The sequence below is a fragment of the Macaca mulatta genome, chromosome 6 (assembly GCF_049350105.2).
Source record: "Macaca mulatta isolate MMU2019108-1 chromosome 6, T2T-MMU8v2.0, whole genome shotgun sequence".
Taxonomy (NCBI): domain Eukaryota; kingdom Metazoa; phylum Chordata; class Mammalia; order Primates; family Cercopithecidae; genus Macaca; species Macaca mulatta.
The window spans coordinates 147,306,544-147,329,049 of record NC_133411.1 but is presented as its reverse complement, the minus strand read 5'-3'; the positions used below and the strand labels follow the sequence as shown (position 1 = coordinate 147,329,049).

The following is a 22,506-nucleotide window of genomic DNA, read 5'->3' as shown; positions in this document are numbered from 1 at the left end:
CAGGTGAAGGTGTGGACAGCAAGAATTGTGCAGAGCCAAACGTAGCAGTCCACCCCCACTCTCCCTTGTCCTCACAGCTCATACAGGGGAGAAGGTGGCCCTTCCCAACCCTGCCCAGCCCCTGTGGTGTGAGCCCCTGGAAGGCAGCTTCCACCTGGGAATGGTAGGAGGAGCTGAGCTCAGAATCCTGTGTGCTGCCCAGGCCTTAGCCCATCACGAACAGGGCTGAAAGTTACCTCCCTAGATAGGGTTATGCTGCTGACCTGGCTTCTCAGCCACAAGGCTGGGGCATCTGAGTCACCTCACTCCCCTCTGGTCTATCTTTTGGCCAGTGGCACACTTCTGTTTGCTGTGACTGGGGAGACAGAAAAGGGAGGAGACGGTGAAAAAATTGGCCCCTCCCGTGGAGCCAAATCTCACTTGGGGCTAGTGAGCGCCCCACTTATGACCAACAGCCCAGATGAAACAACCGGCCTGGGGCCTGCAGGAAACCGTGTTGGAGGTAAGGAAGGCCCCGAGTCACTCTGTACCCTGGTCTAGGGGCCTACTGGGCCTCAAGGGTGCTTGGGAATGACCTGGGGCTCTCAGACCTTGCTGGCCAAGTGACTGATACCAGAAGCCGGGGGAAAGGTGAGAGGCCCTCAGCTGATATCTGCACTTAGACCTGTCTTTGCAAACAGGAGAGGAGGAGGAGGCAGAGGGGAGAGAGAACTGAGCTTGCCCAAGGCTGCTGGGGCTCCAGGAGAAAGCCAGTGGAACCATCCCATCTCCAACACCTGACCCAGGGCTGAGCCGGCTGCAGCTCTCAGAGGAAAACAAGCCCCTGTTTCCATTGCTGCTTCCTCCTCCCCAGCCCTGGGCTACGTCAGCACCCACTGGGCTGTTCAGGCCGTGGTTTGCACGTGGCCAGCCCGGGGCTCAGGAAGTGACTCTCTTGGGGTTTGTCTGGGGCACCTGTCACACTTTCCGACCGACTTTCCAACCGAAGGCTGATGGGCCTTGAATGGGTCTGGGGCAGTTCTGCTCCTACCCCAGGGAGGGCTTTGAGGGGTGAGAAGAAACCTGAGGAGGCCAGGCATGAGATGGGACAGAAGGTGCCCTGAGGGGTCTGGTGAGAGGGGGTGGCGTGAGGAAGACAAGGGAGAGAGAGGGAGGATCATACTGGAGTGCTGAAGTGCGAGCCATCTTATCTACTCCTTCAGGATGCCAGAGGACAGTGCTAGGTGAAGGGCCGTGCAGGGTGATGCTAAGGTCTGAGGCACAGGGCGTCTGAAGAGGGTGCCTGGCATGCTCCGGACAGGATCCAGGGGCTGCAGGGAAGAGATCACAGAGGATTGAGCCCCTGGTGATGGGGGTCGGGGGGGTCCTGCCTGGGAGAGTTGGGGTCTGGGCTGCTATCCCCAGAGGCTGCCTGGGGAGCGACGCACCAGGCAGAGTCAGGTTAGGCCTAAAATGGAAGATCTTGGGGCATCAGCATTGGGAGGGGCACAGTCTGTCCTCAGGGGTGGGAGTCTATAAAGGGAAGAGGGAGTGGGTGGAAGTGGGTCTTCTCTACCCTGCAGTGCCCTGCAGATGCAGAACGAGGCTGCTGCCCTTGGACATCCGTCCCTCTGCCCTGTGCTGGCCAGTCCCTCTCCCAGGGCTGAGGCTGGCAGGACCCTGGGCTCAGAGGACAATCCAGCCTCTGGTGGTTTCTTTGCTCCCCCTACCCCCAGCTGAGTGTGCAGTAAAGCCAGCCGGCTGCAGAAATCTCTGGAAGCTCGTTGGGCAGGAGAGGGAGGGGAGCATTACATAAGAGCCCACTGATGTGCAGGAAGTTGAGAGCAGCCTTTAGATTAGAAAGGCAGCGTTTCCACCCAGCCCAGAAAGGCAGGAATAGCAACGGCGGTTATTTCTGGCCCCTCACCACCGCCCAGCGCCGGGGCTGCTCAGCTTCTTGGTGGGTGAGCTTGGGTTCTGCAGACCTTGGTGTCAGGGATGGGGAGGGAGGGAGCAGGCAGCCCCTGGGGTCACCCACTCTGGCACCGGCTTCACCCCCAACTTCCACTCCAGCAAACACCAGGGTGCAGGAAAAACAGCAATAATAATATCTGTGCTGCTTGTTGCCTCTGATTTTCCTCAGTCTCTGGATACATTCTCCATCCCCGCCCTCACCCCGTACACGTTAACCATGTGACGGGCTCTGTGCTAAACACTTGACGGGCATTTGTCCTCACAGTGCCTTACGCGGCAGGTGCCTCCTCACCCCCATCTCACTGATGAGGAAACGTACTCAGAGAGGGCAGGTGATTTGCTCCAGGCCACAGAGCTGCCCACTAGTAGAGCCAGGATTCCAATCCAGACAGCCTGGCTTCAGAGCCCTCCGGCTGAACCCCAGCTCCTACCAAGAACTCTTCTCTGGGACCCCAGAATGAATCAGATGAAACTCACTTTCACCCTGCAGGGTTCTTCAGTCAAATCGGGTAGGGGAGACAGACATAGGAGCAGGTCACTTAAATTCATCCATTCCACAAGTATTTATCAAACATCATTTCTGCTCTAGGCATTAAAGATACAGAATGGTGAGGAGGGTCCCCCTCTTTGGCAGCTCGTAGCCCAGTGGGGGAGACAGACGTTAAGAAGCACTTGGAGCAGTGTGACACACACTGTCATGGGGGAAGCACAGTGAATGCGGGGGCCCTGATCCAGCCCCCACCCCCTGAAGTGCTTCCCAGGCAGTCAGAGAGCCAACATCCCATTTAAAAAATCATCTCAGGAGGCTGTGAGGGGCATGGGGAGGGCAGATGATGAGACCGGCAGGCACCCATGCAATGGTCCAGGAGAGAGGATGGGGTCTCGATGCATCAGCACCAGCTATCACAGGGGCCCCTGCAGGGGCCTCCTAGGCAGAGACAGAAAGACAGCCAGAAAAGCTGACAACCACGCTGACTGACAAGCTGCCCAGCCCAAAGGAGCATCCATCTCCCTGGGTACAGTGGCAGTAGGGTGGTTGGGAGGCTGATGGAAGGGCCCTGTCATTTTTCCTTCCTCCAACCATCTTCCTATCAACTCCCTCCATATGGGAACCCTGTTTTAAGGCAAAGTCAACATGCGTGAGTGAGAAGGAAGATGGCGCCCAGCACAGGAGAGAGAGCTTCCATCCACGATCACACTGACAACCAGCCATAAGGGCGGGAGGTTCTGCTTCTGTCCCTAGGAACATCCTCAGAAAAGTCTCAGCTGTACTCCTGGCAGAGGCAGCACTTCTCTTCCTAAAAGCAGGCACAGGGAGGGATCTGGAGCTTACAGGATCCAGTTTCCCTCTGGTCCAGTTGCAGAGAGGGCCATCATGGCAGGACACAGCAGTATTTTTTTTTTTTTTTTTTTTTTTTTTTTGAGACAGAGCCTTGCTCTGTTGCCTAGGCTGGAGTGCAGTGATCTTGGCTCACTGCAAGCTCCGCTTCCTGGGTTCACGCCATTCTCCTGCCTCAGCCTCCCGAGTAGCTGGGACTACAGGCGCCTGCTACCACGCCCGGCTAATTTTTTGTATTTTTAGTAGAGAGGGAGTTTCACCATATTAGCCAGGATGGTCTCAATCTCCTGACCTTGTGATCCGCCCACCTCGGCCTCCCAAAGTGCTGGGATTATAGGTGTGAGCCACTGTGCCTGGCCAACATAACAGTATCTTAAAGCTGACATTGGACTCAGTGTTTTAAAATTTTAATAATAATAATAATAATTATTATTTTTTTTGAGTTGGAGTTTCGCTCTTGTTGCTCAGGCTGGAGTGCAACCGCACGATCTCGGCTCACTGCAACCTCCGCCTCCCAGGTTCAAACAATTCTCCTGCCTCAGCCTCCCAAGTAGCTGGGATTACAGGCATGTGCCACCACGCCCAGCTAATTTTGTATTTTTAGTAGAGATGGGGTTTCTCCGTGGTGGTCAGGCTGGTCTCGAACTCCTGACCTCAGGTGATCCGCCCGCCTTGGCCTCCCAAAGTATTGGGATTACAGGCATGAGCCACGGCGCCTGGCCTAAAATTTTAATAATTAACGTTTATTTTTTATTGTAAAATACACAAAAATTTACAATTTGAACCATTTTAAGTTTACAATTCAGTGGCATTAAGTACATTCACACTGTTGTACAACTATCACCACTGTCCTTTTCAGAACTTTCTCATCATCCCAAACAGAAACTCTGCACCCTTTAAATAACTCCCTGTTCCCTCCTCCCCACAATCCCTGCTTTTTTTTTTTTTTTTTGAGATGGAGTCTCTCACTCACTCTGTCACCCAGGCTGGAGTGCAGTGGCATGATCTCTGCTCACTTCAATCTCTGCCTCCCAGGCTCAAGCGATTCTCCTGCCTCAGCCTCCCGAGTAGCTGGGTCTACAGGTGTGCACCACAATGCCCAGCTAATTTTGGTATTTTTAGTAGAGATGGGGTTTTGCCGTGTTGGCCAGGCTGGTCTCAAACTCCTGGCCTCAAGTGATCTGCCCGCCTTGGTCTCCCAAGGTGCCGGGATTAAAGGTATGAGCTATCAAGCCCGGCTGCCTGCTAATCTCTATTACAGTTCCTGTCTCTATGGATTTCACTATTCTAGGTATTCATGTAAGCATAATCATACAATATTTGTCCTTTTGTGTCTGGCTTATTTCACCTGCCATAATGTTTTCAGGGCTTATCCATGTTGTAGCATGTGTCAAAATCCCATTCCTTCTTAAGGCTGTCTAATGTTCCATTGCACGTATATACCACATTTTGTTTATCCACTTATCAACTGATGAGCAGAGGGTTGTTCACCTCTTGGTGACTGGGAATAATGCTGCTGTGAACATTGATGTGGAAGTATCTGTTTGTGGACTCAGAGTTCTAATTCATCATAACCTGTAGCTCTCACAGGGGGAATCAAAGTCAGACTTAAGAAGGACCTCATGATTTCTACTACCAGTGACCAAAGTAGCAGCATCTCCCTCTCTGGGTAGCTTTAATATTCAGAGACTCCCCTGCTCCCCCTAGTCACACCCTCTCCAGATGGAGATAATGCCGGGAATGGTTGCCCTGCTGTAGGAAAGAGGCTTTAAGGGCCACCCTGGGGTCAGAGCTCTGGGTGGTTTATTTTTAGGAGCTGGGTGGTGGGGCTTTCATTGTTTTCCCTTGGGCTCTGGTACATTTGCCACCACCCTCCAACCCCAGACCCTGCTTTCTCTTTCTCCTTTCCCTGGCAATATCCAGGCCGTCTCACTTTTTCTCTCCCAGGCTAAATCGAGAGTGTGAAGCTGCTCTTCTTCCCAATTTAGCATTTGAATTAAAGTGAGAACTGAATGTGGCTGGAAAGCTGACTCCCATCTGTGTGTGAGAGAGAGAGAAAAGGAGCACCAGTGAGCGTGGGCACATGCTGGGGCAGCCAGGGCAGGGGCAGCCGATCTGGGCAGCTCCTGTTTAGCGCAGACACTCATTCTCGGGCGTAGGCAACAGCTCAGCTGAGAGACACTGAAGTCTGAAGGTTGCTGTTTTTCCAGGAGGGGAAGATTGCTGCAGGGGCATCATTCTAACATTCCACAAAAATGTGCCAAGTGTTTATCGTGTACCAGGCCCCGTGCTGGAGATGCTGGGCAAACAGTGGGGAGCCAGCTGGGCCCATTGTCTATGCCCCGGCCTTCGGGCTGGTGGGTAAACAGACTGGGAAGCAGGCAAGGGGCACACAGGGCAATGCATGCTGTCAGGGGGAAAGGACAGGTATGTCAGGGGCCTGGAGGGGCATCTGACAACTTGGAGGTGGGGTGGGGGAGTCACTCTGGGCTGAGACTTGAAGCACATACAGGAGCTGACCAGGTGAAGCAGGTGAACAAGGGTGCTACGGGCAGAAGCAAATGTGCATGCAAAGATTTGAGTGGAGTGGGCATCGTGGCTCACACCTGTAATCCCAACACTTTGGGAGGCCGAGGCAGGAGGATCCCTTGAGCTCAGGAGTTTGAGACCAGCCTGGACAACATAGGGCAACCGCTGTCTCTACAAAAAATCATTTTTAAAAACTGGCCAGATGTATGCCATCGACCTCATGCTGAAGTGGGACAACCGTCCAGATGGAAAGCGGGTGATGCAGCTGCAGATCCTGGAGGTGAACTTCAACCCCGACTGCAAGCAAGCCTGCAGGCACCACACCACCTTCTTCAACGACGTCTTCAGCACCTTGTTTCTGGACCAGCTCAGTGACTGTAATGTCACCTGCCTTGTCTAGGCACTTGCCGTCCCCAAAACCTGAGCTTGGGGCAGGATTCCAACCTCAGTTCTCTGAGCTGCCTCTGCAAAGCCCCCCACACCCCTCCCCACACCGGCTCTGGGCACAGCCTCAGCCCCAGGCGTCTGTCCTCCTGAGCCATCCTCACACTCTGGGAGCACAGCATCCTCCTCCCACCTGCGGGTCAGAGCAGGACAGTGATGGTGTCCCCAGGGCAGAGCGCTGCCCCAGGGCCTGTCCTCACCCCTCACCACCATCCGTGCACTGATGAGTCTCTGGCTTAGCCAAGGGCTTCGTTCCTGGCATGGAGAGTTAGTTTCCAGCTGCTGTGTTTCCGGGGGGTGCTGTGGAAAGGGTTCTGTGGAGCGAGACAAGGTGTCCTCGGGAGCAGGGTTCCACAGGGAAGCGTTTGGGAGCCCTGTGTCACATGGGGCAGGCGGGTTTCTCTTCCAGGGTCTCTGCTCTTATGTATCAGGACAACCCTGGGACGGGTGTGGGGCCCCACACTGTGCCCACAGGGGTCTATGTGACAGGTGCCCAGGAACAGCCTGAGACTACCACCCAGCAAGGTCACCTTATCACCCATCTCCAGCTCACCCAGGACCTTCACCAGCAACCTCCCGCTGAGGTCCCGGCAGGTGGCCGCCAGCTTCTGTTACTGTTTCCTTTCCCATTTGTCTTCCCAATCAGTCCCTGTCTTCCCAGTGGTTGCTCTGTTCGCCAGGCACTCTGCGGGGTCCCGCCCTCCTCTGAGATGGGCCAGGATCTTCCGGTGAGGGGGGCCTGGGGCTGGGGCTGATTGTGGATGGCAGAGCGCCAGGCAGAGCGCCAGGCAGAAAAGGATTCCAAGGAGAACTTCAGGTTAAAGTCAGATGCCACCTACCAGGGTCTATAGTCAAAATGTTTGCTTTTTCTTATTTTTTAATGTATGGGAGAAAAATGTAACATTCCAGTTTTCTTTTCTTTCTTTTTTTTTTTTTTTTGAGATAGAGTCTCACTCTGTCGCCCAGGCTGGAGTGCATTGGCACAATCTCGGCTCACTGCAACCTCCGCCTTCTGGGTTCAAGCGATTCTCCTGCCTCAGCCTCCTGAGTAGCTGGGATTACAGGCACGCATCACCACACCCAGCTAATTTTTGTATTTTTAGTAGAGATGGGGTTTCACCATGTTGGTCAGGCTGTTCTCGAACTTCTGATCCGCCCGCCTCGGCCTCCCAAAGTGCTGGGATTACAGGCATGAGCCACCATGCCCGGCCTAGTTCTTTTCTAATTGTGTTTCTGAAATTTGGAGTCAGCTGCCAGCGCTTTTTGTGTGGCTGCAGTGTGCTTGGGCCAGGCTCACGGGCAGTGGGTGGGCCTAACTCCCTAGGCAGGCAGGAGCTACCTCTAGAGTCTGGCAGCATGGGAGGGCAGGGCTAGGCATGGCGGTGTCTCCTCTTTGAAATTAATAACAATCTTTCTTGTAGCAAAGCTGTACCCGATGAGGCCGCCTCCCCTCTCTGTGTTGTCTGGGCCCCTGTTTACAAGCATGCCTTGACCTTCCTTGGGGGAGCTATGCTCTAGCCCCTGGGGGACCTGTTGCAGGGGCAGGGTGGGCCCCTTGCCTTTGGTGGCTCCTGGAGAGCTGTTGACATGCTGTCCTCCTCACTTGGTTCGTGCTGCAATAAAGGCCATCTTATCTCAAAAAAGAAAAAAAAAAAAAGAAAAACTGGCGAGGCGTGGTGGTGTGCGCTTGTGGTTCCAGATACGCGGGAGGCTAAGGTGGGAGGATTGCTTGAGCCCAGGAGGTTGAGGCTGCAGTAAGCCGTGATTGTGCCATTACACTCCAGTGTGGGCAATGAAGCAAGCAAGACCCTGTGTCTCCAGAAAAAAAAAAAAAAGATTTGAGGCCAGGCGCGGGGGCTCACGTCTGTAATCCCAGCACTTTGGGAGGCCGAGGCAGGCAGATCATTTGAAGTCAGGAGTTTGAGACCTGCCTGGCCAACATGGTGAAACCCTGACTCTACTAAAAATACAAAATTAGCCAGGCATGATGGCATGCACCTGTAGTTCCAGCTACTCAGAAGGCTGAGGCAGGAGAATCTCTTGAACCCAGGAGGTGGAGGTTGCAGTGAGCTAAGACCATGCCATTGCACTCCAGTCTGGGTGACAGAGCAAGACTCTGTCTCCAAAAAAAAAAAAAAAAAATAGATTTGAGCGGTCATGGCTTCTGCAGGGAACTGGTACTGGGTAAGTTGGGCTCCAGAGTTTCAATGACCCTCCTCTCCACCTCTTTGTCCTTCCCACTCCTCCCCTTCTTCCAGGAGAACAAAACCACATGAGAGTGACCTGGGCTCGAGCAGTCTAGGAGCACATGAATGTCCTCTGCTCAGACTCCAAGTAGTCCAGGAGCGGGCAGGGAGGCTGCAGTCTTATTCTGAGTCGGCCACCCAGAAAGCTGGACCTGGCAGGCCCAGGATGGACATGGAACAGAGGAAACGGGATCTCAATCACACCGTGGGAAATTGAGGTATCAGGAAGGGCTTCTACCTGGCTTAGCTTACTCCACCCTTCCGGGGTTGGAGGTGCTGACTGAGTTGATCTCTGGGGGACCCTTCCTTTTCTTAGTTGATGGGACTGAATCATGATTCTGGCTGAGATGGGAATGGGGTGAAGTCTTGGCAAAGAAAGACCCTCTGTTGGCCGAGACGGGAATGAGCTGTCTGGGGGACTATGCATTTCCCTGTCAGGAAAACGACAGGCACAGTTAAGGGATGCTGGTGTAAAACTCACCATTAATATTTCAAGCAGCATTATTTATTGATCACTTTTCTGACTGGGACAAAAGGAGAGGGTAATTCATAGGGGATGCATGGGGTCAACTTGGGAAAAAGGTCAGGGAAAGGTAGGTCATTGAGGAGCCTCACCCCTAGCCCCTGCAAGAATACTATGGGATTCCAGGATTTGGAGACTAGGGAATCTTTCTTTCTTTCTTTCTTTCTTTCTTTCTTTCTTTCTTTCTTTCTTTCTTTCTTTCTTTCTTTCTTTCTTTCTTTCCTTCCTTCCTTCCTTCCTTCCTTCCTTCCTTCCTTCCTTCCTTCCTTCCTTCCTTCTTTCTTTCTTTCTTTCTTTCCTTTTTTTTTTTTTTTTTCTTTTTGAGGTGGAATCTCACACTGTCGCCTGGGCTGGAGTGCAATGGCACAATCTCAGCTCACTGCAACCTCTTGCCTCCCGGGTTCAAGCAATTCTCCTGCCTCAGCCTCTGAGTAGCTGGGACTACAGGTGTCCGCCACCACGCCACATCTGGCCTGACTTTGTCTTTTTCAACTCCACAGTACCCCAGATGAAAATACAGAAGGGGCAGGGGGCATCTGGAACAGTCCTGGGACTGCCACTGTGGCCATCAGGGAGATCATGTCCAGGAAATGCTGCAGCTATATGAGCTTCCCTCCCTCTGGACCCAACTTCTCCTTCCTACCTCCACGCCCCAGTTCCCCACCCCTTGCTGCCTCAGGGGTCCCTCTCCCCTCTTGACTCTGAAATCAGCTCCAGCAGCCTCTCTAGATGCCATTTCAGAAGCCCAGGTTGGGGCCAGGTGCAGTGACTCACGCCTTTAATCCCAGCACTTTGGGAGGTGGGAGGATCACTGGAAGCCAGGAGTTTGAGACCAGCCTGGCCAACATGGCAAAACCCCATCTTTATTAAAAAGGAAAAAAAAGGCAAAAAATTAGCCAGGCATGGTGGCCTGTGCCTGTAATCCCAACTACTTGGGAGACTGAGGCAAGAGAATAGCTAGAACTCGGGAGGCGGAGGTTGTAGTGAGCTGAGATCATGCCACGGCACTCCAGCCTGGGCGACAGAGCAATACTCTGTCTCCAAAAGAAAAAAAAAAAAAAAAAAAAAAAAAAAGAATCATCCCAGGGTGAGCTTGGCAATTTCTGTTTGGGGGAGGGTGCTGGAACCTCACTGAAAGTGGGAGTCCTCTTCTAGGTCTGACCATCTCCTGGGGCAGTAGGTGTGCACACAGACTGGGCTTAGGGGAAGACTGCTGGAGAACCCACAGCTGTCCTGTTCACCCACAAGGATGCTTTCTTCATGAACCTCCAGCTCCAGGGAGCAGAGGATGAGGCACTCTGCTCACCAAACCTTGAGCCTACTGGCGGCGGGAGAGGGTTTTCCGCGGGGCCAGGGATTCCCACATAGGGAGGCAGCTGCGCCACCTAGTGGACTTTTCCGTCCTCGCAGGCATCCCTCCCACCCTTCGCCGCCTGCAGCCTGGATATGGCACAGCTTCAGGCAAGACACACACACAAGCCGCTGTCCGGTAAGGACAGGAGATGCCCTCCTCCTCCAGATAGACCTGACCCAGCTCAGAGAGGGAAAAACTGGGGGGATGTGGGAGGGGGGTGATCGTGTACTGGCGGAAATTGAAGATAGTGGGGAAGCTAAGAGGGGCTTTGGGCCTGCAAACAGCCTCTCCCTGTCATTCTGGATGCTACAGGTATGGGGACCATGGCTCAGAGCCCCCAAAACCCCTCCCTCCTGTGCCCGCCCTGCCTCCCTCCAGGCCAAGCAAAGCTGGGCTCAGCTCTGCCGATCAAGGGAGAGCTGGCAGAGGCTGGATGAAGCTGCCGGCTTTCCTCTGACGTCACAGCCTGGAAATCCCATTTTAAGCAGGTTCTCCGGGTGTAGGGCACCCACAAGAAAGGGAGGGGGAGCCAGCTGAAGAAGCTAGAGACCTGAGGCTGTTATAACCAGGAACCTCAGGCCTGGAGGGCTGCCCAGCGATCCCAAGGAGGCCTGGGCATGGGACCCAGCGCTCGCCTGCCCCAGTCCCTACCCAAAGCTAATACCTCTCAAAGGCCCCTGGAGACCCAGGCAGTGATCAAGCACCCTCCACAGAGCGCTGGCCATACACCTATTTCTGACATCTCTTTCCCACTACCCTGGCTTGGAGAGATCTACGGAGGCAGAGGGGAGAGGGGGAAGGGGAGATTTTCCCAGGGAATGAGGGGACAGCAAGGGGTCACCTAGGCCCAGATGTGTGCCACCAGCCAGCCTCTTTCCCAGGAGCCTTTCCACCCATTCTTCTTGTCACCCTCTAGCTCTCCTCTTCTCTGCACCACAGGGGGCGGGCCCTGTGCCCAGAATTCTAGAAGCCTGAATGTTTCCATAGCAACAAACCAATGCGCTTGGAAATCTGAGCATGTTCCTGTGGACACAGGGGAACCCCTGATGCGCATGGAGAGCTTGACAATGCGGAATCTGGACGTCACCTGTCTAGCCACCAGTCACTGTGGATGCGAGCATGCTCCTGAGTGTGAGGCTGTGTGTGTGTGTGATATGCAGCAAATGAGATTTAGGTTAAAGAGCGCCTAACCTGGTTTCCTGGGCATATGGTAGCTGTTAGCATGGTTCTGCAGCATCTTACCCTCTGGGGATCTTTCTAGAATGAATGCCTCCCCTATATTTTACCATGGTAGCTTCCTCTCCTTTCCGATGGAAAAATGGGCCAAAATTGCTCAGAGGCTGATGGTGAAGGCGATGCCCCTCAGAGGGCTAGTTGACTGGAGGACTCCAAGGAAAGACAAAAGGGACATCTCACATCCCCCACTGTGACCTCACTTCAGGGGGCTCTTGGCTAGCTTGGCACATGCCCTATGCACATACCCTGTGATGCCAGGGAAGGAGGAGGGAAGCCTAGTGTAGGGGCACTTTGCCAAACTTGGGGTCCAGAGCCTGGGTCTAGGTCCTATTCACACCCCCTACCCACCCCATGGCCTGCTTCCTCAATTTTCCTTCCACAGGTTGAGCAATTTCTCTGATCCCTTTTTCCTCCCTTACGGCTCTTTTCCTTTGTCAATCTCTCCTCCATACCTGCCTCTGCTCCTCTGCCAGCCTTTCCCTCCCCCTTGGTTCCAGCTTCCCGGGGGCTCATCCCCAGTCAGTTGTGCTTCTTGGCCCCTGGAGCTCTGGCTCTGCTTCCCAGGGCTCCGACCCCATGCCCTGCAGCTCCCTCCTCCTCCTTTCCTCTAACCTAGCCCAGCAGTTAGGGCTGGACCCCTGCCTTTCCTGGTGTCACAAAGGTTGTGCCTCTTTGTCTCAGCCCTTGGTTCCCTCTCTGTCCCCAGGGCTGGTTTCTCCACAAGCCCTTGTCTTGGCTTCCCCATCTCTGCTTATTCGCTCAATGTGTCTGGCTCAACCCCCTTTGGCATTTTTGGCCTTTCTAGGCACAGTCCCTGAGGCCTGCCCCACAGCTCCATATCTTATCCTGTCCCCACTGGGGGCCTCACTGGGATCTTTGTCCCCCAGAGCCTACACCTAGCACTTTTTGTTGGATACCAGAAGGTCCACTGAACACTTGGGGTAAGATTCTGAGGGATAAGACCGTCCTTGGGGTTGGGGCCCCTGACCCTTCTTAGGCCTCTGGTTTTTATTTATTAATTATTATTATTTTTAAAAATAGAGATGTGGTCTGGCACGATGTCTCACGCCTGTAATCCCAGCACTTTGGGAGGCCGATCATTTGAGGTCAGGAGTTCGAGACCAGCCTAGCCAACATGGTGAAACCCAGTCTCTACTAAAAATACAAAAATTAGCTGGGCATGGTGGCGCATGCCTGTAATCCCAGCTACTCGGGAGGCTGAGGCATGAGAATCACTTGAACCCAGGAGGCGGAGGTTGCAGCGAGTCAAGATCACACCACCGCACTCTAGCCTTGGCAATAGAGACTCAGTTTCCAAAAATAAAAATAAAAATAAAAATAAAAAAAAATACAGATGTGATTTTCCCATGTTGCCCAGGCTGGTCTCAAAATCCTGGGTTCAAGGATCCTCCCACCTCGGCCTCCCAAAGTGCTGAGATTATAGGTGTGAGCCACCACACCCAGCTAAACCTCTGTTTTTTGTTTTGTTTGAGACAGTCTTGCTCTTTCACCAGGCTGGAGTGCAGTGGTGTAATCTTGGCTCACTGCAATCTCCGCCTCCCACATTCAAGCGATTCCCCTACCTCAGCCTCCCAAGTAGCTGGGACTACAGGTGCACACCACAACGCCTGGCTAATTTTTTTTAGTACAGACGGGGTTTCACCATCTTGGCCAGGATGGTCTTGATCTCCTGACCTCGTGATCTGCCCGCCTCAGCCTCCCAAAGTGCTGGGATTACAGGCGTGAGCCACCGCGCCCGGCCCAGGCCTCTGGTTTTGAGTCCCAAAACCATTTTCCTAGACTGAGCCACCTCAAGCCCATCTCTTAGCTGGGGACCAGAGCTCCTGTGGATCACAGGCTGGCCTCCCGACTCCCCCAGCTGGGTCCTGCTTCACTTGAGGTCCTTCCCACCTGTCAGCTGGTGTGGCAAGAACAAAGCACAGATGCCAAAATAAATGAGGTGCCAGAGTTTGGTTTATTGGCTCATCCAGTGCCAAAGGTCCACTGGGCACCCTCTTCCCAAGGAACCGGGAGCCTCACGGCTCCTGCATTTCTCTTTCTTCTTCATGTGTTCCTCCTGGCCCTGACTGAAGCTGTGGCAGAAGCTGGGGCAGGTGCGAGCAGAGTCTGGGTTCTGCCAGGGGTCTTAGCGCCCAGTCTGCTTGGTATAGGATGGGGACCCTGGACAATAGGGGATGGGCCCCAGGGGCAGAGGAGAGGGACCCACTCAGCAGGGGCCTGTACCAGAGCAGGGGTGGGCCCTGAGGAGCACGGGAGTCCAGCCCAGGGCATGGTGGAAATGGGTGACCTGAAAGGGAGCAAGGTCAAAGGAGCAGGTGAGGGGCCTCCCAGATGCCCGTTCTCTCATGGGCTGGATCCTCTGAGGCTCAGGGTCTAGGAGGGAGGGTTGAGCAGGGAAATGGCCAGTTGACTGTGGGGCTGAGGGTGGGGCTGAGGGTGGGAGGAGGTGACTGCTGGAGGGACAGTCCTTGACCCAAACTCCCCCCAGCCCTAGACCCAGAAAGACACACGCAAACACACAGCCCTGGACCCCCCTTTTTAATGTGGGAACATGTGGCACTCAGCCCCACCCAATGACCAGGAAAAGAGCCCCCAGCTGCAGCTCTGGCCTGGCCATCCTGGTTGCTGAAGCACACGCCAACCCCGGTCTTCCACCCACAGCTGCACCTGGAGGCCCCACCCAGAGTCCCTGACATCCTCCCCATGTGCTCCCTTTCCCCCACGTGTTTTCAGGCCCGTCCTTGGTCCATCTGGGCTAGGACTGCCCCCTCCCTGCTCCCAAACCAAGGCGAGCAGTGGAGACATGATAGGACCTCTGAGAAGCGGATGGCTATGGGCTTCAGCAAGGCACTGGGTGGGCGGGGCGGGGCAGGGCGGGGCTGCAGCGGAACAGCAGTGGAGGCTGAGGGGTCCCCACCTCCTTAGGTGGCTCAGTCCTCAGCCTCTGGTCCACCCTTTACCCTCAACCCCCACAGCTGGGCCTCCCTCCTCTTTTCCAAGCCCCTTCCAGTAGAGTGGCCACTGGGCAGGCACGGAAATGGCCATCTGAGGGGCCCAGGGGCCTGAGACACCTAGGCTACTGGCACAGTGTGGAGCAGGGGCTGGGTCCGAGGCCCTTCCTGAGGCTTCATCCTTGCTCTGCAGCCTGCGGGGGTGGAGGGTCTCAAGCTGAGTCGCCCCCGCCAGAAGCCTTCTTCTTGGGCCGGGTCTTCAGTGTCTTGGAAGCCAGTGGCTGTGGAAAGACGGAGGAAGATGGGGCTCAGCTTGGAGCCACCACCCCCTGCCTGTTTCCCCGAGCTCTGGCCAGTGCCCTCACCTCAGCTTTGGGGGCCTTTTTGATGGGTTTGGCCCTCTTGGGAGCTTTGTCTCCCATGTCATCCTCAGAGGCCTCTGTCCGGGAATCTGCCACGTTTGTGCTGGACCTTAGACCCAGGGCAGGGTCATCTCCTGGGTGCAGGGAGAAAAGGAGATGGGGGAATCTTTCCCATCTGGGCTCCTTGGCCTTGCCCTTGGGGCCCCTCCCCAACCTCAGGCCCTGCCTGTACCTAAGTCCTCAATGGTGTCCAGGAGGCTGCCAGGGCTGGGTCGGAGGCGGCCGTCGGGCCCCTGCAGGGGCAGTGCATCCTCGTCCCGAATCAGGGTCAGGTCCTGCATGCTGAAGCTGCGGAGCTTCTCTGACAGCACCCCCTGGCCCTAGGGTCACCACCACGCACCGGGAGAGCCGGGGAAAGGGGCGGGGTGGAGATAGCGGTCACCATGGTGCTGGCAGCAGCCCAGGCTCGGTGCCCTCCCCACACCGTCTTCACCCAGTCCCACACAGACAGAGCTGAGGGCTGGGGCAGGACCACACTTCGCCTCCGGACAGATGCGGAAATGGCTGGACGATGAAAGTGACTTGGCCAGATAGGGGTAGAGCCTGGACTGGAACCTCCAGCTGCACGAGCCCAGAGTCTCTACAGCCCTGAGCACAGGGTGGACGCAAGGGGCCTGGCCAGGGCCCTTTGTACAAGGCGGGGCCCTGGGAATCCGAGCCTGCCCCCATCTCACCTTGGCAGCAGCTGTGACTGCGGCATTAGCGGCCAGGTTCAGGCCCCTCTTGCCCACCCTCATCATGGTCTCATAGCTCTTGTCTCGGGCCTGCGTGATGTACTCGTCGATCTCCTATGGCATTGGAGGGGAAGGGAGAAGAGGAGAGCTGGGCGCTGCTGTCGAGGCCCTGCCCTACCCTTGTTCACCCCTGGACAGAGGCCCCTGCCTGCTCCAGGAGGCCACGGCAGCCCTGTCAGGTCACTTCGGGCTCTGGGCCCCACAGGGAGGGCCAGTCTGTATGAGGCTACAGGCTCTGGGCTGCCTTGGCTTGGGGCAGGCTGGGAGGTAAGCTGAGAGTGGGGGCAAACCTTCTCCTTGTTGGACAGTGTTGGGTGCACGAACTTGCGGTAGAGCACACTGGAGCCCTTGGTGTATGGGGACAGCAGCCATATCACGAAGGCGATCTTCAGTTCAAAGTAGAAGGGGAACCTGTTGGGACAGGGGCAAGCGCGGAGTACAGGGCAGGGAGTCGGGAGGTGCCCTGTGTCTAGCAGCACCGGTCCTGTGTGTGATAGCCCCTCACTCTGAGTGCTCTGGGGTCCCCATGAGGCTCATGGGACTGCTCCTTTCTTTCTTTTTTTTTTTTTGAGATGCAGTCTGGTTCTGTGGCCCAGGCTGGAGTACAGTGGCATGAGCTCACTGCAAGCTCCGCCTCCCAGGTTCACGCCATTCTCCTGACTCAGCCTCCCGAGTAGCTGGGACTACAGGCGCCCGCCACCTTGCCTGGCTAATTTTTCTATTTTTAGTAGAGTCAGGGTTTCACCGTGTTAGCCAGGATGATCTCGATCTCCTGACCTTGTGATCTGCCCACCTCGGCCTCCCAAAGTGCTGGGATTACAGGCGTGAGCCACCGCGCCCGGCCCGGACTGCTCCTTTCTAATCCAAAAGCATCTGGGGGGCTCAGCTGAGGCTCCAGACAGGAAGGTAAGCAGTGACTCTAGAAGGAATTTCCCCCAGCAGCGACTCTCCTTGCCTCATCCTCTCCCCAAGCCCCAGCCCTCTCCCTCCTAGAGAAAACCCCCTTCCTCTGCCCTAGGGTCAACACCAAGGGAAACTCTCGACCTTGCGACCTTGCTCTCGACTGTGCAGGCCCACGCCTGAGTCTTCACCCCTTCCTTTCCTGCCCTCCCTATCATTGAGAGGCCTGGGGCTTCTCTAGCTTGCTGGGGAACCTCCTGCCTCACCGTGACACGCCCCTCACTTTTCAGGATTGCCCTTCAGTCCCCATAGCGCCTTCTCCTCTGGTCACAAACTCCTTCAGGTCACCTACGTCCTCACAAAGCCCTCATCAAAACTCTCTATTTTGCTGTGTCAAGACACATGTATTGGCCTGGCACAGTGGCCTGTAATCTCCCAGCACTTTGGGAACCAAGGTGGGAGGATCATCTAAGCCCAGGAGTTCGAGACCAGCTTGACAACACAGCAAAACCCCATCTCTACAAAAAATAAAAAAGAAGCCAGGTGTGGTGGCATGTGCCTGTGGTCCCAGCTACTCAGGAGGTTGAGGTGGGAAGATCACTTGAGCCCAGGAGGTCGAGGCTGCAGTAAGCCGAGATCACACCACTGCACTCCAACCTGAATGACAGAGTGAGATTCTACCTCAGAAAAAGAAAAAAAGGCATCTGTATTCACTACCGTCAAATTTTTTTTTTTTTTTTTTTTTTTTTTTTACCTCACTACCCTTGCTCTACTCTCAATTTTTTTTTTTTTTTTTTTTTTTTTTTTTTTTTTTTTTCTGAGACACAGTCTCGTTTTTGTTGCTCAGGCTGGAGTGCAGTGGCATGATCTTGGCTCACCACAACCTCCGCCTCCTGGGTTCAAGCAATTCTCCTGCCTCAGCCTCCCAAGTAGCTGGGATTACAGGCATGCGCCACCATGCCCGGCTAATTTAGTATTTTTAGTAGAGACGGGGTTTCACCATGTTGGTCAGGCTGGTCTCGAACTCCTGACCTCAGGTGATCTGCCCGCCTCGGCCTCCCAAAGTGCTGGGATTAAGGCATGAGCCACCGCACCTGGCCAATTTTTTTTTTTTTTTAATAGACAGGTCTTGCTATGTTGCCCAGGCTGATCTCAAACTCTTAGCCTCAAGCGACCCTCCTGCCTTGGCTTCCCAAAGTGCTAGGATTACAAGCAGACGGTACCACGCCCAGCCTTTACCCTCAAATTTTTTTTTTTTTTGGAGACTGAGTCCTGTCACCAGGCTGGAGTGCAGTGGTGCAATCTCGGCTCACTGCAACCTCCGTCTCCTGGGTTCAAGCGATTCTTCTGTCTCAGCCTCCCAAGTAGCTGGGATTACAAGCACACGCCATAACGCCTAGCTAATTTTTGTATTTTTAGTAGAGACGGGGTTTCACCATGTTAGCCAGGATGGTCTTGATCTCCTGACCTCGTGATCTGCCTGCCTCGGCCTCCCAAAGTGCTGGGATTACAGGCGTGAGCCACTGTGCCTGGCCTTTACCCTCAATTTTTAACCCATCTCTCCATCTCTTTCCTCTCCTAAAACTATTTTTCTCAAATGCAAGGGCCTTATCTCTACATGTAATGATCTCTTGTCCTCTCCCCCTTGGTAACATTCTCTTCTCTTGAGTTCTGATGAACTGTATTATTAGTTCTCTCTTCCAAGAGGTATCTGATCATTCAGTAAACGTTTTTGAGTTCCTGCTGTGAATGCACAGATGATTAAGACACATTCCCTGTCCTCAAAGTGCTCATAGTAGTCTAGTAGTCTAGTACGACCTGGGAAATGCCTTGGAAATGCAAGTATCCAGTGTTTATAGGAGTGAATCATATGCCTATTTTACAAATAAGGAAACTGAGGCCTCGAGAGCTGTGACCTGCCTAAGGTCATAGGCAGCATGGCAGAAGCAGGTTTCCTGAATTCCACTGAGGTGCTCTGGTTGCCACCAGAAAGAAACGTGGGGGTTATGTTTGTTCTTACTCCCTTTTTTTTTTTTTTTTTGAGACGGAGTCTCACTCTGTTGCCCAGGCTTGCAATGGCATGATCTCGGCTCACTGCAACCTTCACCTCCTGGGTTCAAGCAGTTCTCCTGCCTCAGCCTCCCTAGTAGCTGGGATTACAGGGGCACTACCACGCCCAGCTAATTTTTTTTGTATTTTTAGTGGAGACAGGGTTTCACCATGTTGGCCAGGCTGGTCTCAAACTCCTGACCTCAAATGATCCACCCAGCTAGGCCTCCCAAAGTGCTGGGATTACAGGTGTGAGCTACCGCACCCAGCTCTTTTTTCTTTTTTAAGAGACAAGGTCTTGCTCTGTCACTCAGGCTGGAGTGCAGTGGCACGATCATAGCTCACAGCAGCCCCCAACTCCTGGGCTCAAGCGATCTTTCTGTCTCAGCTTCCTGAGTAGCTGGGTCTACAGGCACATGCCACCATACCTGGTTAATATAAAAAATTTTTTAGTAGAGATGAGGTCTCACTGTGTTGCCCAGGTTTATCTCAAACTCCTGGCCTCAGGTGATCCACCAGCCTTGGTCCCCCGAAGTGCTGAGATTACAAGCGTGAGCCCCCTTGCCTGGCACTACTATGTCTGTTCTTCTACAGGTCAAGTTAGGCATGAGAGGGGAGATATCAAGGACCCCAAGAAATTGTCAGGAGTGGGAGGAGCTTCACTCCCAGGCCCAATCTTTTGTTTGGCTGGCCGGGTAGAGACAGGCAGAGGCCCTGGGCCCTGAGATGCAGGAGGGGATGCTGGACCTCACCAGGAGAGCACTATATCCGTGAGCGTCTCGGCCGTGGTGAAGAAGGCAAAGACGATCCAGTACATCATCCATTTCACCTGAGGGACAGAGGAAAGCGCTCACTGGGGCATGGGGCTGAGGGGCAGGGACACCCAGGACCCCATCTATGCCTGTCGAACATGCCTGGTTAGAACACCCAGGACCCCACTTCTGCCTGCCAGCCATGTTGGAGGCACTGTGCGGGACATCCAGGGCCCTCCTTTGCTGGTGGGTCTTGTTAGTGGCTGACAGCATTGGTGCAAAGTCACCCCCATCTGTAATAGGACCCAGTGTCCTCCCCTCTCTCTGCCATGTGGGTTGGGTAGGGGGTGAAGGGTCATCCACTCACATATTCCTTCACGTTTTTTGTCTTCACGGCCTTGTAGGAAGAATAGGCTGGGTACAAGGTGCCAAAGATGAGCCTAGGGAGGCAGGCATGGTTACTGGGCCCCTCAGCCAAGGGCAGTGGCCTCTCCCTCCCAGCTCTGCATCAGACCCTGGGTAAATAATGGGAAGAGGGACAGAACTCCCTGCTGGACTGATGAACTCAGGTCAGGGGTTAAGGTCAAAGCAGCATGGAACATGCCCAGCTAGCTAGGGTGATGCGCTTCCCTGCTCCACTATTCAGTTTTTCTCCAGCCCTGGAGGCAGGGAAAGGCCCAGAGGCCAGAGGGTCCAGTGTGGTCCCTTGTGCCATGATCCTTGGTTATGCACAAACATGTCATGGGGACTGGGAGTCAGGTCACTGCCACAGGGTGTCTTCCTTCTTGACCTCATGCCCTTTCACACCCATCTGCCCTTACCCTCTACCTCCCTGTCTCAGAGCCAGGCTCTGCGAGGAAACCTGACACTACCTACCAAGGCACCCTTACCTGGCAGTCAGAGGTACCACTGTGGCCCTGGGGCCCTAGGGAACAAAGGGCACAGGGGCAGGAGGCCCTGAGAGAGGCAAAGAGGCTTATTCCCCCATGTAAACACCACAGGGATGGGGCTCAGGGGAGGGCCCCCGCTGGTGATCCAACTACAGAGTGCAGACAAGACACAGGCTGGGAAAGAAGAGGGCCGATGCCCTTTGGGGCTTGCCCAGGCAAGAGAGAAGCAGCCACCCTGAAGGCCACATGGAGGCGTGAGACCCCTCCATTCCCCCTGTGGTGGATGGGGGAAGAGAAGGAGTCTAGAGGAAACCAGGACAGAAGCACTTGGCCAGCCCGGCTGCACCGAATGGGAAGGGAGCAGGGTGGGGCTACCGGTGTCAGTCCACAACGGTGGAGGCCGAGGGGCAGTGTCCTCATTAGGGCAGGGAATAACTCCGAGGCCCACAAGGAGCTCCTGTCAGGCTCAGCCCCTTGACAATGTGTGGGTGCCTCCTGTTTCCACATGGACAGGCGGGATACTTCCAAACTGCCTGGTGCAAATGGAGTGCGGGGCAGAATCCTCAAGGACAAAGTCTGGGGTCGTGGAGAATGGTGTGAGTTCCCTCCTGGGGCCCGGGGAGGTGCCAGAGACATGGCTCCACAGTGTAGCTGGCAGCCTGGAATGAAGGCCACCGAGCGTCCTCCCCCAGCGGCGTCCACAATCCCAGGCTGAGCACATACATCCCCTCTCCCGGTTACCTCTCACACTTTGTCCTCCGAGCATTTCTGCTTCCCCATACCCAAACTTCCTCCCTAGGGGGCCTAAGGGCATGTGCTCTCGTCCCCAGTCTCCTGACAGTGAGTGGAAGGGAGAGGCCAAGGGGCCTGGTGATGGCTCTGAGCTGCGGAATGATGATGAGGCCCTGCCTTGCTCCACTCTCTTCCATCACCCTGTTCCCTCCCCGAGAGGGACAGGGCCCGGGTCTGAGGACCTCCTCCAGCCCAGACCTGCTAGGTGGGGGAGGGGACGCGCCTGCCTTCCCTTTTAAATCAAGCCGTGCTGCTCAGCCCCTAGGATGGGCGCAGGTGCAAGGACGGTAGAAATAAAAGAGGTTATTAATAAAGAATGTGGGTGAGGTCCCTGGGAAGCCAGGCCTACCACGCTCCCCTAATATTCCCCCCTCCAGTCCTGGGTGCCACATCTCCATGTCTCTGGGGACCCCAAATAAGGACGCAGCGCCTTTAGGTGACTCTGCTGCACCAAGCTTCGGAGAAGTCCACCCGGGCTTTAACAACCCCGCCCTCCATCACAGCCCGCATCACCCCCCTCGCCGCCGCACTCACACCACCAGGCGAGAGATGATCCAGGACACCATGGCGGGGCCGGGCGCGGCGCGGGGCGGGGACCCGGCCCGGCCGAGGATGCAGCTGCCTGAGGCCGAGCGGCGGCGGCGGCGGCGGCAGCAGGAGCCGCAGGAGCCGCAGTAGCAGCAGCAGCCGCTGCAGCAGCCGCCGCGGGGGCAGCGGAGCGCCCAGCGCCGCCGTTAAAGGGGAGGTCCCTGCCGCAGCGGCGGGCCGTGGGCGGCGGCGGCGGCGGCTCTTAAAGGGGAGGCCGGGAGGCCGCGGCGGCGGCGGCGCGCCCCCAGCACCTGCTGTGGCCGGGCATGCGCCTCCGACCCTCAGTGCCCTGCCTTCCTCGAATCGCTTGTTCATCTTTCTTGGGTTTCAAGCCCTAGGCTGTTGTGGAGGTCTCCATGGTTACATCTTGAAATCGACCCCTGCCCACCTCCTGCCCTGCCCACATCAAGCGCTTACTGTGTGCCAGCCCCTGTGCTAAGAGCTTCACTGCGTTGCCAGTGAATTCTCTTGACCACCCTATAAGGCAGGTGCTATAAATGCCCTCATTTTGAAGATAAGGGAATGAGAAGCTTAAGGTTCAATAATCTGTTGAGAGTCACAAAGCCACCAAGTCATGCTGCTAAGATAACCCCAGGAAGCCTACTTTAAACAGGTTACATCCCCAACTGCTGACTAGCAAACTCTCCTCATCACAGGCCCTGGAGACATCCACCTGAGCTCCTGACTCACAGGTACAGCCGCACCTGTTCACCCCACTCCTTCTCACCCCCGTTGAAAGAGGATCTCCCCTGGCCAGATCCGTCTTTTTTTTTTTGAGACAGG

General features: G+C 55.1%; 1 protein-coding gene and 2 long non-coding RNA genes across 9 annotated transcripts; 2 read left to right on the top strand and 1 right to left on the bottom strand.

Moving 5' to 3' along the window:
- The first annotated feature begins 364 nt into the window (after positions 1 to 364).
- LOC114678715 (uncharacterized) lies at positions 365 to 12,884 on the top strand. Its single transcript, XR_013394841.1, has 5 exons — positions 365 to 502; positions 8,524 to 8,729; positions 10,445 to 10,523; positions 12,512 to 12,565; positions 12,666 to 12,884. It is a non-coding gene; the product is annotated as an uncharacterized LOC114678715 (long non-coding RNA).
- A 696-nt stretch (positions 12,885 to 13,580) lies between these two features.
- Positions 13,581 to 21,865, bottom strand: REEP2 (receptor accessory protein 2). Of its 7 annotated transcripts, none has more exons than XM_078005282.1 (8): positions 21,670 to 21,865; positions 19,821 to 19,968; positions 19,454 to 19,530; positions 16,043 to 16,163; positions 15,693 to 15,806; positions 15,191 to 15,338; positions 14,962 to 15,092; positions 13,581 to 14,877 (listed from the first exon to the last, which is right to left on the bottom strand). In XM_078005282.1, the coding sequence occupies exons 3-8, from the start codon at positions 19,519 to 19,521 to the stop codon at positions 14,809 to 14,811; spliced, it is 651 nt and encodes a 216-aa protein (XP_077861408.1). In that variant the 5' UTR covers positions 19,522 to 19,530; positions 19,821 to 19,968; positions 21,670 to 21,865; the 3' UTR covers positions 13,581 to 14,808. The 7 variants fall into 7 exon arrangements, with proteins under 7 accessions (XP_077861408.1, XP_077861409.1, XP_014996470.2 ...); XM_078005283.1 differs by having other exon boundaries at positions 15,191 to 15,332; XM_015140984.3 differs by having other exon boundaries at positions 19,821 to 19,893.
- Positions 17,376 to 21,864, top strand: LOC144341564 (uncharacterized). The gene is made up of 3 exons (XR_013418577.1): positions 17,376 to 17,581; positions 18,018 to 18,397; positions 18,971 to 21,864. It is a non-coding gene; the product is annotated as an uncharacterized LOC144341564 (long non-coding RNA).
- Positions 21,866 to 22,506: the final 641 nt, after the last annotated feature.

What these genes read in the sequence shown, in the direction of transcription:
- REEP2 (XM_015140984.3), bottom strand. Translation starts at nt 21,701, where the DNA reads ATGGTGTCCTGGATCATCTCTCGCCTGGTGGT. An exon ending in GGACACCATTGAGGACTTAG is followed by an intron (nt 15,093 to 15,190) that starts GTACAGGCAGGG and finishes CCCTGCACCCAG; the next exon opens with GAGATGACCCTGCCCTGGGT. An exon ending in AAAAGGCCCCCAAAGCTGAG is followed by an intron (nt 14,878 to 14,961) that starts GTGAGGGCACTG and finishes GTCTTTCCACAG; the next exon opens with CCACTGGCTTCCAAGACACT.